The sequence below is a fragment of the Dryobates pubescens genome, chromosome Z (genome assembly GCF_014839835.1).
Source record: "Dryobates pubescens isolate bDryPub1 chromosome Z, bDryPub1.pri, whole genome shotgun sequence".
In the NCBI taxonomy this organism is placed as follows: Eukaryota; Metazoa; Chordata; class Aves; order Piciformes; family Picidae; genus Dryobates; species Dryobates pubescens.
In genome coordinates, this window is record NC_071657.1 from 137,248,151 (window position 1) to 137,262,507 (window position 14,357).

General features: G+C 46.4%; 1 protein-coding gene across 1 annotated transcript in view; it reads left to right on the plus strand.

The window, feature by feature from the left end:
* RAP1B (RAP1B, member of RAS oncogene family) overlaps positions 1-3,949 on the plus strand; it is a 43,164-nt gene extending 39,215 nt beyond the window's left edge. Inside the window, exons 7-8 of the mRNA XM_054178408.1 lie at positions 1,450-1,565; positions 3,613-3,949. Of these exons, the coding sequence (XP_054034383.1) occupies positions 1,450-1,536 (87 nt within the window). The 3' untranslated portion in view covers positions 1,537-1,565; positions 3,613-3,949. The remainder of the gene's footprint in view (positions 1-1,449; positions 1,566-3,612) is intronic.
* Positions 3,950-14,357: the final 10,408 nt, after the last annotated feature.

The window sequence follows — 14,357 nt, forward strand, 5'->3', positions numbered from 1 at the left end:
CTTAGTGATTCTATGAATCAGCTTAACTCTCTGAAAGGCATATGTTTATTAAACTAGAACTTGCTTCCATCAAATGCCCCAAGCCCTTGTTGGAGTGTTTGCTGCTTTGCAGACAGTGCTTGGGAGACACAGAGATGACTGGAACAATGTCAGTTAGGAACTAAGCAGATGCTGTTTAATTGTATGTAGACTTGTCTTAAATTAGCCTTTCAACACATTCATGTTCTAATTGGGATTCTGGGAGGCTCCAAGTGAGAGGCACTCTCAGGCATCAGTTCCTGTTCTAGGAAATGTTACACTTACCTCATGCTGTAGTCCTAGAGAGGCTTCTGAATTAATTCTCTAGACTTCAGTGTCTTTCATGTATCTGAAAAGGCCTGATCTCCTTCAAGTGCAGGAGACCACTGGTGACTGAGCAGTGTGCTTCAGTTACCATGAAAATGTGGACTTAAAACTTCCTGGAACTGTTCTTGAAAATAATAACCTTAGAGTGATTTGAGCTCAGAATGCAGCTGTGGCCTCTTTCTTGACCTCAGTGCTAAATTGCAAAGTAATAGCATCTAGCAGTTGATAACTCTGGCATATAAGCGTTCAGATCAATTTGACCTTTGATGTCTATCAGTATCTGAGGGGTGGGGGTCAAGTGGAGGGGGCCAAGCTCTCTTGGGTGGTGAACAGGAATAAGACAAGGAGCAATGGAGACAAACAATGAGGCCTCCTCATTGATAAACCAAGCTGTGTGTGCTAAAAGGAACCAAGCAAGCTGCAAAGGGTACAGCAAAAATGAGAGAGAGGAGAAATCTGGGGCTGGTTAGTCTGGAGAAGAGAAGGCTGAGAGGGGAGCTGATCAATGTCTATCAATAGCTGAGGGGTGGCTGTCAAGTGGAGGGGGCCAAGCTCTTTTGGGTGGGGCACAGGAATAAGTCAAGGAACAGTGGAGACAAACTTGAACTGAGAAGGTTTCATTTCAACATGAGGAGAAACTTCTTTGCAGTGAGGGTGCCAGAGCCCTGGAGCAGGCTGCCCAGAGAGGTTGTGCAGACTCCTCCTCTGGAGCCTTTCCAACCCCACCTGGATGCATTCCTGTGTGGACTACCCTGGGTGATCCTGCTCTAGGAGGGGGCTTGGACTGGATGATCTCTGGAGGTCCCTTCCAACTTCTAATGCTCTGTGATTCTGTGACCCAGAGACAAGTAGCTGCACTGTATAGCTGCCTTTCCAGTCTGCTTCCTTCAGGGTGGGAAAACCCTTGGCAGGCAGTTACCTGAAGCAGGAAAACCCCTGGCGTTAAGCGCGCAGTTTAACTCTCCGGCTTTGCGGTCACTCGGTGTTCACAGGGGCTCTTGAGCCACGTGAGGACCTGAGGTGGGAGGATGCAAGGCTTGAGGCTGTGCAGGAGGCTTGGTGTTGCCAGTAACCAATGGACTCTTGTTTTTTTTCTGCCCTCAGATCTTTTACGACCTTGTGCGACAAATTAACAGAAAAACTCCGGTGCCTGGGAAAGCACGCAAAAAGTCCTCGTGTCAGCTACTTTAATACACAGCTGTACTGTAGCTCTGAGCCAGGTGAGCTTTGCACATTTTCTCTCTCTTGTGGCTGGGGAGTGGGTTGAAACTACCCCCCTCCCCCCCCCAACATTAACTTTGCCAGCCCAGCAAATGAAAGCTGTACTTGCAAGCCGAAACTACAATCTACAGTGGAATGCAATGAACACGTGCAAAGCACAAGCCCTGTGAGGAGAGGCTGAGGGAGCTGGGGTTGCTTAGCCTGGAGAAGAGGAGGCTCAGGGGAGACCTTACTGCTCTCTACAACTCCCTGAAGGGAGGTTGTAGCCAGGTGGGGGTTGGGCTCTTCTCCCAGGCAACCAGCACCAGAACAAGAGGACACAGTCTCAAGCTGTGCCAGGGGAAATTTAGGCTCAAAGTGAGGGGAAAATTCTTCCCAGAAGGAGGAATTGGCCACTGGAATGTGCTGCCCAGGGAGGTGGTGGAGTCCCCATCCCTGAAGGTGTTCAAAAAAGGCTTGGATGTGGCACTTGGAGCCATGGTTTAGTTGTCAGGAGGTGTTGGGTATTAGGTTGGACTTGATGATCTCTGAGGTCTTTCCCAACCTGGTTGATTCAATGAAAATCTACAGGATTTACAATATTTATAGGTATTTACAATAAACAACATGAGAACCCCCCTGGTCAAGATGACATGGGAAGCTGTCTCTCTGCCTCCCCATCCCCTGCCCAAAAGGGAGAAAGGAGCAGAGAGAAAGTATCTGTTAGACTTCACCAAAACAATGCAGCCATGGTCAAGCAGAAGCAGGGTTAGCATCCTCTCCAGAGCAACAAAGCGACAAGAGAAGAGACTAGAAGCCCCCAGCATGTTTGGGTACATCCAGTCTTATGGCAGATCTCTCTCCAATGAAATTGCTTAGAATTATCTTTGTTTTCCTTTTTTACACCCAACAGTGATTTGTTTACATTCTTCTCCTGTTCTGCTCGAAATCTATAACAAGATATTTTAAAGGCACAGCCCAAAACTACCACAGGCTGTTAAAAGCAAACAAAGCAATGATGACAAAAAGCCCTGAACCACTGTGGTGCAGGACGGCATGGAGAATCTTTGATGATGTTACCATAGGGATGTTGATGGTCTCTTTTGCCATTCCAGTCAGGACAACAAATCTGTGTGGGATTCCCTGTTCACACTGCTATCAAGTTGTTTTTCAGGCTTTGAGGGGTTGGTAGAGCTCAAACTGAAAATGTTCCTTCTGATGCTTCAAAACTTTACCTTCTGGAAACAGTTTCCTTTTTAAAGGGCTGGTGGAATATACTGCAAGAGCTCTGGTATCTCCCTTAGGAGGAAAGGCTGAGAGCCCTGGGGCTGGGCAGTCTGCAGAGGAGAAGACTGAGAGGGGATCTAATCAATGCCTATGAATAGCTGAGGGCTGGGGGTCAGGAAGGAAGGGACAGGGGCAGCCTCTGCTCATTTGTGCCCTGGGATAGGACAAGGGGCAATGGATGGGAACTCCAGCACAGGAGGTTCCACCTCAATGTGAGGAAGAACTTCTTTACTGTGAGGGTGACAGAGCACTGGAAGAGGCTGCCCAGAGAGGTTGTGGAGTCTCCTTCTCTGGAGCCTTTGCAGCCCTGTCTGGATGTGTTCCTGTGTGACCTGTGCTGGATTCTGTGGTCCTGCTCTGGCAGGGGGGTTGGTCTCTTCTCCCAGGCAACCAGCACCAGAACAAGAGGACATAATCTCAAGCTGCACCAGGGGAGGTTCAGATTGGATGTTAGGAAGAAATTCTTCACAGAGAGTGATTGCCCATTGGAATGGGCTGCCTGGGGAGGTGGTGGAGTCACCATCATTGGAGCTGTTTAGGAGGAGACTTGATAGGGTGCCTGGTGCTTGATTAGGTGGTGTTGGACGATAGGTTGGACACGATGATCTTGAAGGTCTCTTCCAACCTGGTCTGGTCTATCCTATTCTGTCTCCAGAGGTCCCTTCCAACCCCTAACATCCTGTGAGCCTGCCAACTTTGCTAGTTTCTGGTTGAGTTGTATGAACTGAAGAGCAGTGGCAAGCAGTTGTTGCCAATATTAACCTCCTTTTGTCATTCCAGGTCTGAAGAACTGTTGCCCAATTCAACAGTGCCAGCATTCCAACTTTATTAAACCTACCAACATCTTAAATGGACTTTCCTGTGGTGGTACCCTTTAAGAAATGGATGAAAGCTACTACATCAGTTTGCACATTCTAATCACTTTCCAGTGTCATGAGAGATTTTTACTTATAAATATTCTAAGTGTATGCAACTGGTAAAACCAGAGCCTACATCCAGTATTACTGATTTAAGAGACATTGCTCATCCACCAATGTTGTACCTGTATGAAAACTGTGTACTGTATTACTTCACCAATCCCCACTTTCTATTGGAGAGTACAATAATGTAAAAATCCCTAACAACAACAACAACAAAAAAAAGGCAAAAAAAAGAAAGACAAAAAAAAAAACACCCAACCCCAACAAAGCACCACTATTTTAGCATAATAAAAAGAAAGTCCAAAGAGCTCCTCTATAGACTACTCCAGATAACTTTGCTTCATGGGTATTTGTAGCTTATTGTAACTTTTTTAAAGAGATACAGGATCATCCTCCTCCTCCTCCTCCTCTTCCTCCTCCTCCTCCTCCTGGTCTTGTACAAAAGCGCTTTGATTAACACAACAGCTCTCTAGGTTTTGTTCATGTGGGTTGTTTTTTGGTTTAGGAGACAAAACACCCAAAACCCCAACCAACCAACCAACCTGTGGAGACAGTGATCTTAGTCTTGAAAGAGTCCTTTCAGCCTAAAAGAAAGAAAAGCAACACCACCAAAATCCACGTCTGCCTAAAAAAGACATGGCCTTGAAATATCTGTTGGGAAGGAAATGTCCAGACTTTTCAAACCCTTTGCTCGTCCGTTTCCTTTGCCTTGTTTACACAGGGAACAATGTTTATAGTCGTGTGTACAGTGGGGGTCTACAACAAGAAGTGTATATTTTAAAAAGCAATTTTTTTAATGATTTGACAATTTTTTTGTAAATCATTTCCCCACCCCACCCCCTCTCCCCCTCCTTTCTCCCCTCCCCCCCTCGGGCTTCTGCAGCTGTAGATTCTCACTGTGAATTCCACTCCCTTGCTTGCTCCTGCATTAAGTGTATTTGCAATACCAAATATACCGGTTTAGTACTTTTTTGCCTGTTTAGTGATTGTTTTACATGTGTAACGTTTTTGGTTGAGGTGTTAAATGGTGGAAGAGTACTGTGGATGTGAATGTGGGAAGTAATTTTTAAATCATGTGTAATTGGTCACAGGGCCTGAGTTGCAGTAATTAACTTTTTTGCTGATTTATTTAACAATGCCTTGTTGCTTTTGTATGCATTAACGTTTGGGTGTAAAGATTGTGTGTAATATCCAACAGGGAGCCACAGTATTTAAAATTGACCAACCTGATGTTACAACTGCTTTTGAGGTGGCCAAATGTAAACTAAAAAGCCTTAATTAAAAGTGGTGCAATTTTGTATGACTTAGCATCAGTAGTTCAATAAATTTGGATTGCCATGCAAGGGCTTGCATTACAGTTACATACTACTTGGGTGTTTTGTGTTTTGGTAGTGCTAGTAAATACTGGGTTTTAGACCTTGCACAGTGCAGACTGATGCATTTTTAGGATGAAAAGGACCCATCCTGACTTTGTCTCCTGGCAAATCCATGCCAGAGGTGTTTGTTCTGATCAGAGGGCTGAAGCACCTCTCCTGTGAGGACAGACTGAGGGAGTTGGGGTTGTGCAGTCTGGAGAGAAGGCTCTAAGGAGACCTAATTGTGGCCTTCCAGTATCTGAAGGGGGCTACAGGAAAGCTGGGGAGGGACTTTTGAGGGTGTCAGGGAGTGATAGGACTGGGGGGGATGGAGCAAAACTAGAAGTGAGTAGATTCAGATTGGATGTTAGGAAGTTGTTCTTCCCCATGAGGGTGGTGAGACACTGGAACAGGCTGCCCAGGGAGGTGGTGGAAGCCTCATCCCTGGAGATTTTGAGGGCCAGGCTGGATGTGGCTGTGAGCAACCTGCTGTAGTGTGAGGTGTGAGGGGGGTTGGAACTGGCTGCTCCTTGAGGTCCCTTCCAACCCTAACAATTCTATGACTCTATCCCATGTGCTGGGGTGGAGGAATTTCTGCCTGAGTGAAATTCCACTTAGAGTTTTGGAGTTGGTATTTTCCAAGTTGTACCTTGAGGGAGAGACTAACAGGAAAAAAAACCCACCCAGCCAACCAAAAGCTGTGTCCTCAAAGGTTAGACTGTCAGGGGCTGTTTGGGGGACTTGAAAATCCATTGCCTGCTAATTTCCTTCTTTCCAGGAAGAATTCATTTGCTAAAATTGACTTAGTGTAGCTTAAAACAAAAATATCCCTTGGGAGAAAATCAGATTTTTCTGCATGATTAAAGCCTATTTGAAGGAAATTTGCAGAGGAGCATTCTTGCAGTACTGAGTGTAGAGATTTGCAGGCTCTAAATATCTGTTAACACCGTTGGACTGCAAAGTGGAATGCGTGGACTGTGGATGATTTCCCCATCTTGGCTGTGCTGCTGAAAATTGATGTCACACCCAAATTCTTGGTGCCTCCTGTTTCTCTGGCACAAAATGAGCAGGGCTGCTTCTAATCCATTCCTGCACGTTCAATTCAGATTAGGTTAGATAACCCCAGTAAACGTTGAGATTAGGTTATGTTGCCCAAAGTGAATTAAGGAGCCCAGCTGATCTCTCCTGCTGGTGATTTCATCAGTCATCACCATTGCTTGATAGAGGAAATGCATTCTCTCATTCTGCAGTCAGATATAGACTGAAACTCCTTTTCATTTGTCACTGGAAACCAAAATGTGTGGTTGATGATCCCCATAAATACCTTATTGGCATCCTGATTGGTCCCCAGAGAGGCTGGGTCTGAGCACTGGATGCTCTAGGATTTTTTTTCACTAGCTACCTACCTTCCTCCTTGATGAGCTAATCAGTGTTTTTCTTCCCTTCATTTTCAACCTCCACTTACTCAGGCCTTCTAATGCTTTCATGTCCCAGTTGTCCTTTTGCTGGCCATCTGTTTAACGTGTTTCTTTTGCAGGCAGCTGTACAGATGCCATTTTGTGGGAGGGAGAGGAAATTCTTTGATAGCATCAGAGAGGGGACCCTGGTCTCGGTATCCAGCTGAAGCGTACTGGTTCCAGGGAAGATCAGGCTTTGTCCTGAAAGCTCTCTGCTGAAGCATTCTTGGCTGCAGAGCAGCCAAGTTCCTCACCATTAGAGGCAGTCAGTTTGATCAGGCCCCAGGAAAGAGAAATCTTCAGGAACTCTAAGCTTTAGCACCTCAAGATTGTGCTGAAAGAAGTGAAATGCACTCTCCCCCCAGCCACCTACGGTTAGAATTTCAGCCAGGTTTGTAAAGCCAAGGCATCAAAACCCAGCTAATACCTAAAGCCCAGTGTTTTTCTCCTTGAAAACTCAGGCCAGCTTCAAGGCAGCAGTGCCCTGGTTGTTAAAGGGAAGATGCTGAAGAAACGGTGGACGTGATGCTAAAGGAAAAGCACGTGGAAGAGTTTTCTTCGTGTCTTAAGTAACTGCAGCATGAGAAGCTGTGCCTGCTGAGGAAGTGAACCTCCAGTTCCCCACTGGAACTATGTAAGCAGTTACCAGTTCTAGAAAAGAAGCCTCTCTGCTGAAATGCTTTGAAGGAACTTTCCCCTTGTCTTCAGGGGTAACTTAACTGCTCTGTGTGCACCACCGCTTTCAGAAGTTGCCCTTGAGCCGCTTGTGCAGCAGCTGTAGAACACTCTCCTGCAGCTTTGGATGGAAACGTGCACCATGCCCATCTTTGGACAACTAATGCAGTAATCTTCCCAGGGCTCAGTGTTAATACACAGCTAGTGCTGCTTGTGAAGTTAGCTTGCTCTTCCCAGTGCACACAAAAAGGTGGTGACTGCTTGATTTCTACCCTGTCCTGAAGTTGGTATGTGCCAGTACTGAAATGTCTGAGCCCTCAGGAGTGTTTATGTCCTGAAGTATAGAAGTATTTAATGGAGTTGCACTCTTCCTAGGAGGATTCTCTCCTCCCAGTATGACTTTCAGTTAATACCTTGTTCCCAATGCCCTCTTTCATTCTCAAATGAGCCTGTAAAACAAATTGTCTACTTGCCTGACTTTTAAAAGAGTATTTGGAGATATTGCAGGATGCTTTCAGATGTCCAAATGACAACAAACTGTGAGCTCAGACTACTTCTGCTCTTCTGCATAAGAGAGCATAACTTCTGGGGGGGGAGGACCCAACTATTGTACAGTTAGTTAGTTTCATATAATACATACAGATAACTGCAATGCTAGACGTGGGAGGAGTTTGGAATTTGGATTAAACTGCACTCTTCTCCTGGTGTAAATAGATTTCCTGTTGCCTCATACTAAAGATGAGGATTTTCTTCTTTCACAGTGCTGTAAACAAATTATGGATGAATCAAACTTGATGCTTGTCTTCTCTCCCCAAAGTTTGCTAGTATTAGCCAGTTTGGGGAATGACCTGGAAGGGCTAAACCTCGCCTCAGTAATGTGCTAGTTCCAGATAGACTTCAGCTTAGACATATCAATAATAGAAAGTTATTTCTAGATGTGAATGATGAGAAATAGTCTTTATACAGCAGGCTGTAGCCTGGGATTGTACCACGAAATGCATCCACTTGAGGCTTTTTGTCCAGTTTTAAACTGCTGCCCCAACAGCATTAGGGCTGTCCTTCGAGTTACAGCTTTTTATGTTGCCTGCATGTGGGGGAGGAGGATAAAAGCCAAGGAAAGGGTTGCTCAAACAGGTAACAGAATGCAGTTGTTGGTAGTTCTGTAAGGCAGCATTAGAGAAGCAGATGTGGTTCCTCAGATGTGGTGGTTCTTCCCGAGTCTCGAGCACCTGATGCTTTTCTTTGCAAGGTTTACCAACAACACAAAGCTTCTTAAAACCTCATTCAGCTTCTCTGGAGTGATCCTTACTTTTGTCACAAACTTTGCATTCTTGGGCTGCAACTATAAGCAGAGTTGTTTCACAGGCTTGATTTTGCTCTTGGATGGTGTGGTGTCTGGGCCTCAAATAACATGAATGTTGACTTGCCCTTGGGATTTCTCCTTTATGTTTTCCTTCCTTTTATTCCCCCCTTTTCCCCCTCCTTTTTCATCCTTTTTAAATTTTTTTTCCCTCCTTTTTTCTTTTTTCCATTTTTTTCCCTCCTTTTTCAATTTTTTTCCTCCTTTTTTTGTTGTTTTTCCTTTTTTCCCTCCTTTTTTCCCTTCTTTTGGGATTTTTTTCCCATTTTCCCTCCTTCCCCCTCCCTCCTTTTTTTTCCCCACTTCTTCCTCCTTCTTGGTTTTTTCCCCCTTTTTTTCCCACTTCTTTCTTGGGGATTTTTCCTCCTTTTTGTTGTTTTTTTTTTTATTTTTCCCTTTTTCCTCCTTTTCACCCCCCCCCCCCCCTTTTTTCCTCCTTTTTTGGGTTTTTTCACTTTTTCCTCCTTTTTTCCCCCTCCTTTTTAGGGTTTTTTTCCCCCTTTTTCCTCCTTTCCCCCCCCCCCCCCCCTTTTTCCACCTTTTTTCCCCCTCTTTTTCCTCCTTTTTGGGTTTCCCCCCCTTTTTTCCCTCCTTTCTGTTTTTTTTCCCCCTTTTTTCCTCCTTTTTGTTCCCCCCCCCCCTTTGGTTTTTCCCCCCTTTTTTCTCTCCTCCTTTGGTTCCCCCCACTTTTTTCTCTCCTTCTTTGGTTTTTTCCCCCCTTTTTTCTCTCCTTCTTTGGTTTCCCCCCCCCTTTTTTCTCTCCTTCTTTGGTTTTTCCCCCCTTTTTTCTCTCCTTCTTTGGTTTTTCCCCCCTTTTTTCTCTCCTTCTTTGGTTTTTCCCCCCCTTTTTTCTCTCTTTCTTTGGTTTTTCCCCCCCTTTTTTCTCTCTTTCTTTGGTTTTTCCCCCCCTTTTTTCTCTCCTTTGGTTTTTTCCCCCCTTTTTTATCTCCTCCTTTGGTTTTAACCCCCCTTTTTTCTCTTCTCTTTGGGGTTTTTCCCCCTTCTTTCCCCCTCCTTTTTGGGGCTTTTTCCCCCCTTCTTTCCCCCTCCTTTTTAGGGCTTTTTCCCCCTTTCTTTCCCCCTCCTTTTTGGGGCTTTTTCCCCCTTCTTTCCCCCTCCTTTTTGGGGCTTTTCCCCTTTTTTCCCCTCCTTTTTGGGGCTTTTCCCCTTATTTTTTTCCTGCATTGTTTTTTTGTTTGTGGTTTATTCCTGTTGTGTTGTTTTGGTTCTTCCTCCCCTCCTTTTTTCCTCCCTTGGTGTGTCAGGGTGTTGTGGTTTTAGGTTTTGGATGGTTGGGGTTTTCTAATATTCTCCAAAGCAGTTTAATTTTGGACTTTTTGAATCAGCAAGCAGCAGCTGACTTCCTTTTCTTCAATGAGCTGTTCTCTAGTGAACATCCAGGAATGTCTTTGTAATTTCCACTGTACTTAACTTCAGCCTCAAGCAATATTAGCTCTGCTGAACAGCAAGCTTCAGCAGCTTCACCATTTTAAGAAGCTTCACTGCCACCAAGGTTTAATTCTTTCCTTTTTTTTCCTTCTCTGAGGTTTTTGCTGGGGTGAACTACTCCATTCAAAAGGCATTGTCATCTCTAAGGAATACCTGTAATGTCTTTTGGCTACCAAAAGGAGGGAGGGAGCCTCTCTGCAATCTTGAATAGTGAGTGAACAAGTTCCTCCTTCTGTTGGTATGCTTTACCTTTTCATGCTGTGTGGCATTTTTACCTTGTAGTTCAAACTCTAGCAGGGAAGAGTCAATAACTTCATTCCCCTACTCCATACAAAAATCTCTGTGAAATCCCAGCTCTCCTAACCTGGGTGTACTGCTTGTAACATGCCCAGTAACAACAAGAGACCCTTGGCACTGCTGTCCAGATTTTCAGACAAATAAAATGAGTTACAAATTTGTCTCTTTCTTTTCTCTTTTTAACCAAAAAAAAAAGAAAGAAGAGGGGAGGGGTTAGGTGAGCATCCTCACCAGGAGGAGGCATGGGAGTCTCTTGGTTTAGGGTAACGCTGCAGCAAGCACTCTGCTGAGTGTCAGCATGGGGATTTTAATACTGAGCAACTGCAGAAACACTTCAGGGCAATTCTTGAGACTGGCTTAAAACAAGAAGTTTCTTGATCACAGACTTGGAAGGGAGCTCAATGATCATCTGGTTCCAACCTCACCCTGCCATGGGCAGGGTCACCGCACACCACAGCAGGTTGCTCACAGCCACATCCAGCCTGGCTGCAAACACCTCCAGGGATGAGGCTTCCACCACCTCCCTGGGCAACTTCTTCCAGGCTCTCACCACCCTGATGGGGAAGAACTTCTTCCTAACATCCAATCTGATTCTACCCACTTCTAGTTTTGCTCCATTCCCCCCAGTGCTCCCCAGCTTTCTTGCAGCCCCTTCAGATACTGCAAGGCCAGTCCTTGGAGCATTCTCCAAACTGGACACCAACTGTCTCAGCCTGTCTTCACAGGAGACATGCTGCAGCCCTCTCAGTCATCCTTGTGGCCCTTCTCTGGACATGAAACAAGTGAAAAATTACACACTTGCAGGGATGTGTTTCACCTAAGAAAAGATGAGCTAAAGCATGAGCTTTCCTCCTTGCTGTACAAGAAGGCCAGGTCTAGGTGGAGCTTCCACGAGTTCCTTTGTAGTGAATGTGGTCGTGCTGCTGTCACACATCGCCCAAGAACTTTGCTGTGCTCTTCCTTTTGATAGTTCTGAATTTAAGACACTAATTTTGTATGTGCCAGGATGATTAAGGGACTGGAGCATGTGCCCTATCAGCAGAGACTGAGAGCCCTGGGACTTGATAGTCTGGGGAAGAGAAGACTGAGAGAGGATTTAATCAATGTTTATAGATATCTGAGGGCTGGGAGTCAAGAGGGAGGGGACAGGCTCTGCTCGCTTGCACCCTCTGACAGGGCAAGGGGCAATGGATATAAACTCCAGCACAGGAGGTGACACCTCAACATGAGGGTCACAGAGCACTGGAACAGGCTCTGGAGTCTCCTCTGGAGACTTTCAAGACCCATCTGGATGTGTTCCTGTGTGACCTATGCTCCTGCTCTGGCAGGGGGGTTGGACTGGATGATCTTGGAAGGTCCCTTCCAACCTCTAATCTGTGATCATGTATGCAGTTTAGCAATCCAGTAGAGCAAGTGATTTGATTTGATTTGTGATTTGTCTATATTGAAACATTTTGTAAGGCATCATTGGGGTTTGGAGTTAGTTGACTTGTTTGATCTGGTAAATGCTGACCTTAGTGCACCCTGCAAACCCTGCTAACTTCACAGCCAGCTAGCAGGGAGCAGAGGAGTCTCAGGCATTGGTGACAGACAAGGCATGTTTCTCTGACGGTCGTGCCAGCTGCTGAGTTGTTCTCACTCGTCCTGCTTCTAAGCAGGCAGTGTTCCTATCCCTTGTGACATTCTGACATCATGGCTGCAGCGAGGATCAATCTTGATGCAAACAGGTGGAGTTTTTCATTTTTACTTATACATTTAATTTCAGAGTCCTTCATATCACTGAAGAATACCTGCATTGCCTCCTCCTTTTTGGAAGTGGAAGATGCTTTCAGAGGTGGTTCTTCTTTTCCCCATCCCCCACCCCCAATTCTCCTCTCCTTAGCATCCCACTTCATACTCACCCACTCAAAAATTACTGCCCTGAAAACACATCTCCAGGTTTTTGCCTTGTTCCCCCACCTTGCCCCCTTACACTGCAGACAATATGAAGCTTCTAAGGTGCATCCTGCACTTAAAGAGCTGTACATACTAAGACCAGCCCTTTCAAGGGCCCCAGCCCTTTTATATTCTCTTACAGGCTTGTTGTTTAGGGGTTTTTTTCATGCATGCATGTGCCCTCTTGATTCCAGCCTTCTTTTGCTTTGTTCTTACCTCTCATTGCTTTGCATAATCTTGAGGCAGCAGGCAAAGGAAGCATTTCCTCTGTCGTGGTTCCATCATTTGTTTACACTCCTGTGCTCTGAGAAACACCTCGCCTGAAAGAGTGAAACAAAACACTCATGTGAGCATCACTCTGCATTTCCCCGCTGCCCCAGAGGAGCAATGATGCTACTACACCTTTGGGAGGATGTGTTGAGAGGTAAATGCTATTAAATAGATAGATGTGAACTAGGATGTAACAGTTCCTTTAACATTCTTTTAGTTGAAGGCTGTTCCTTTCACTTGTGCTTGTATGATAGTCTACAAGAGATGATCACTTCTGGGTTTGTTTTGATTTTTTTAGATCCATAGTTACATTTCCTGAGTTGATTACTCTCAAAGGATCTTTGTCTTGTTTATATTCTTGCACACCCAGTCTGCATCAGGCTTCTCAGTGGCCTTCTTGTGAAGGCTTCTGAGGTTATGCTCTCTGACAGTTTCAATGAGACACCAAGCTTGGGTGCCAGTTTATTTTATCTACATAGAATCATAAGGGTTGGAAGGGACCTCAAGGATCAGCCAGTTCCAACCCCCCTGCCATGGGCAGGGACACCTCACACTACAGCAGGTTGCTCACAGCCACATCCAGCCTGGCTGCAAACACCTCCAGGGATGAGGCTTCCACCACCTCCCTGGGCAACCTGTGCCAGTCTCTCACCACCCTCATGGTGGAGAACTTCTTAACTTCCTAAGCAAGCTATGGGACTGCAGATGATACCTTGCAGTTACATTGCCTTTTGTAGCTATTTTCAAGCATGTTCTTCTACACGAGGAATTTAAATGCCTGGTTTGATCAAAAGATCCCTTTGTAGCTGTAGCCTCAAATACAGCAGAGAACTTGCAGGTGATTTAGGACTAGGGGGAATGGAGCAAAATTAAAAGTGAGTAGATTCAGACTGAATGTTAGGAAGAAGTTCTTCCCCATGAGGATTGTGAGACACTGGCACAGGTTTGTAAAGTGGTGAAAATAAACTCCAGCTCAGTGTCTATTTAGGCCTCTGTACAATGACACAATCTAGATGGCACTGGGTGTTGAGTTGCTTTAATGTGTCCAGAGAAGGGCAATGAGGCTGGGGAGGGGTCTGGAGCACAGCCCTGTGAGGAGAGGCTGAGGCAGCTGGGGTTGCTTAGCCTGGAGGAGGCTCAGGGCAGAACTCATTGCTGTCTAGGACTACCTGGATGGAGGTTGTAGCCAGGTGGGGGTTGGTCTCTTCCAGGCAAGCAGCACCAGAACAAGAGGACACAGTCTCAAGCTGTGCCAGGGGAGGTTTAGACTGCAGGAGAGGTGAAAGTTCTTCCTAGAGATTGGCCATTGGGATGTGCTGCCCAGGGAGGTGGTGGAGTCACCATTGTTTTCTCTTGAAGCTGGATGAGGCACTTGGTGCCATGGTTTAGTGGATGAGATGGTGTTGGGTGCTAGGTCGGACTGGATGATCTCGAAGGTCTTTTCCAGCCTGGTTACTTCTGTATTCTGTAACCAGGAAACTTCTGAACTACGAGGCTATTCTAAGCCTTATCCCGTAACGCGGGATCCCGCTGCCCAGGGGACTGACAGGGGCCGTCAGCCACCGGCAGCTGCGGGGCAGGGCCGGCCCTGTCTGCCCGGCGGCCTCACGGCTAGGCCTCGGCTGCCCTCAGCCCAGCGCGGCCCCCCCCGCGCCGGCCTGCCCCGGGGCCCGGCCGCAGGCGGCGCCCAGCGCGCGGGGGCCATCCCCGCACAGCCCAGGGCGGTGCCCGCCCCGGCGCATGCGCGGCGCGGCCGCCCCGCCTGCCGCGGCCGGAAGTTGGCCTTTCTCCTTCCGGGTGGCTCAGC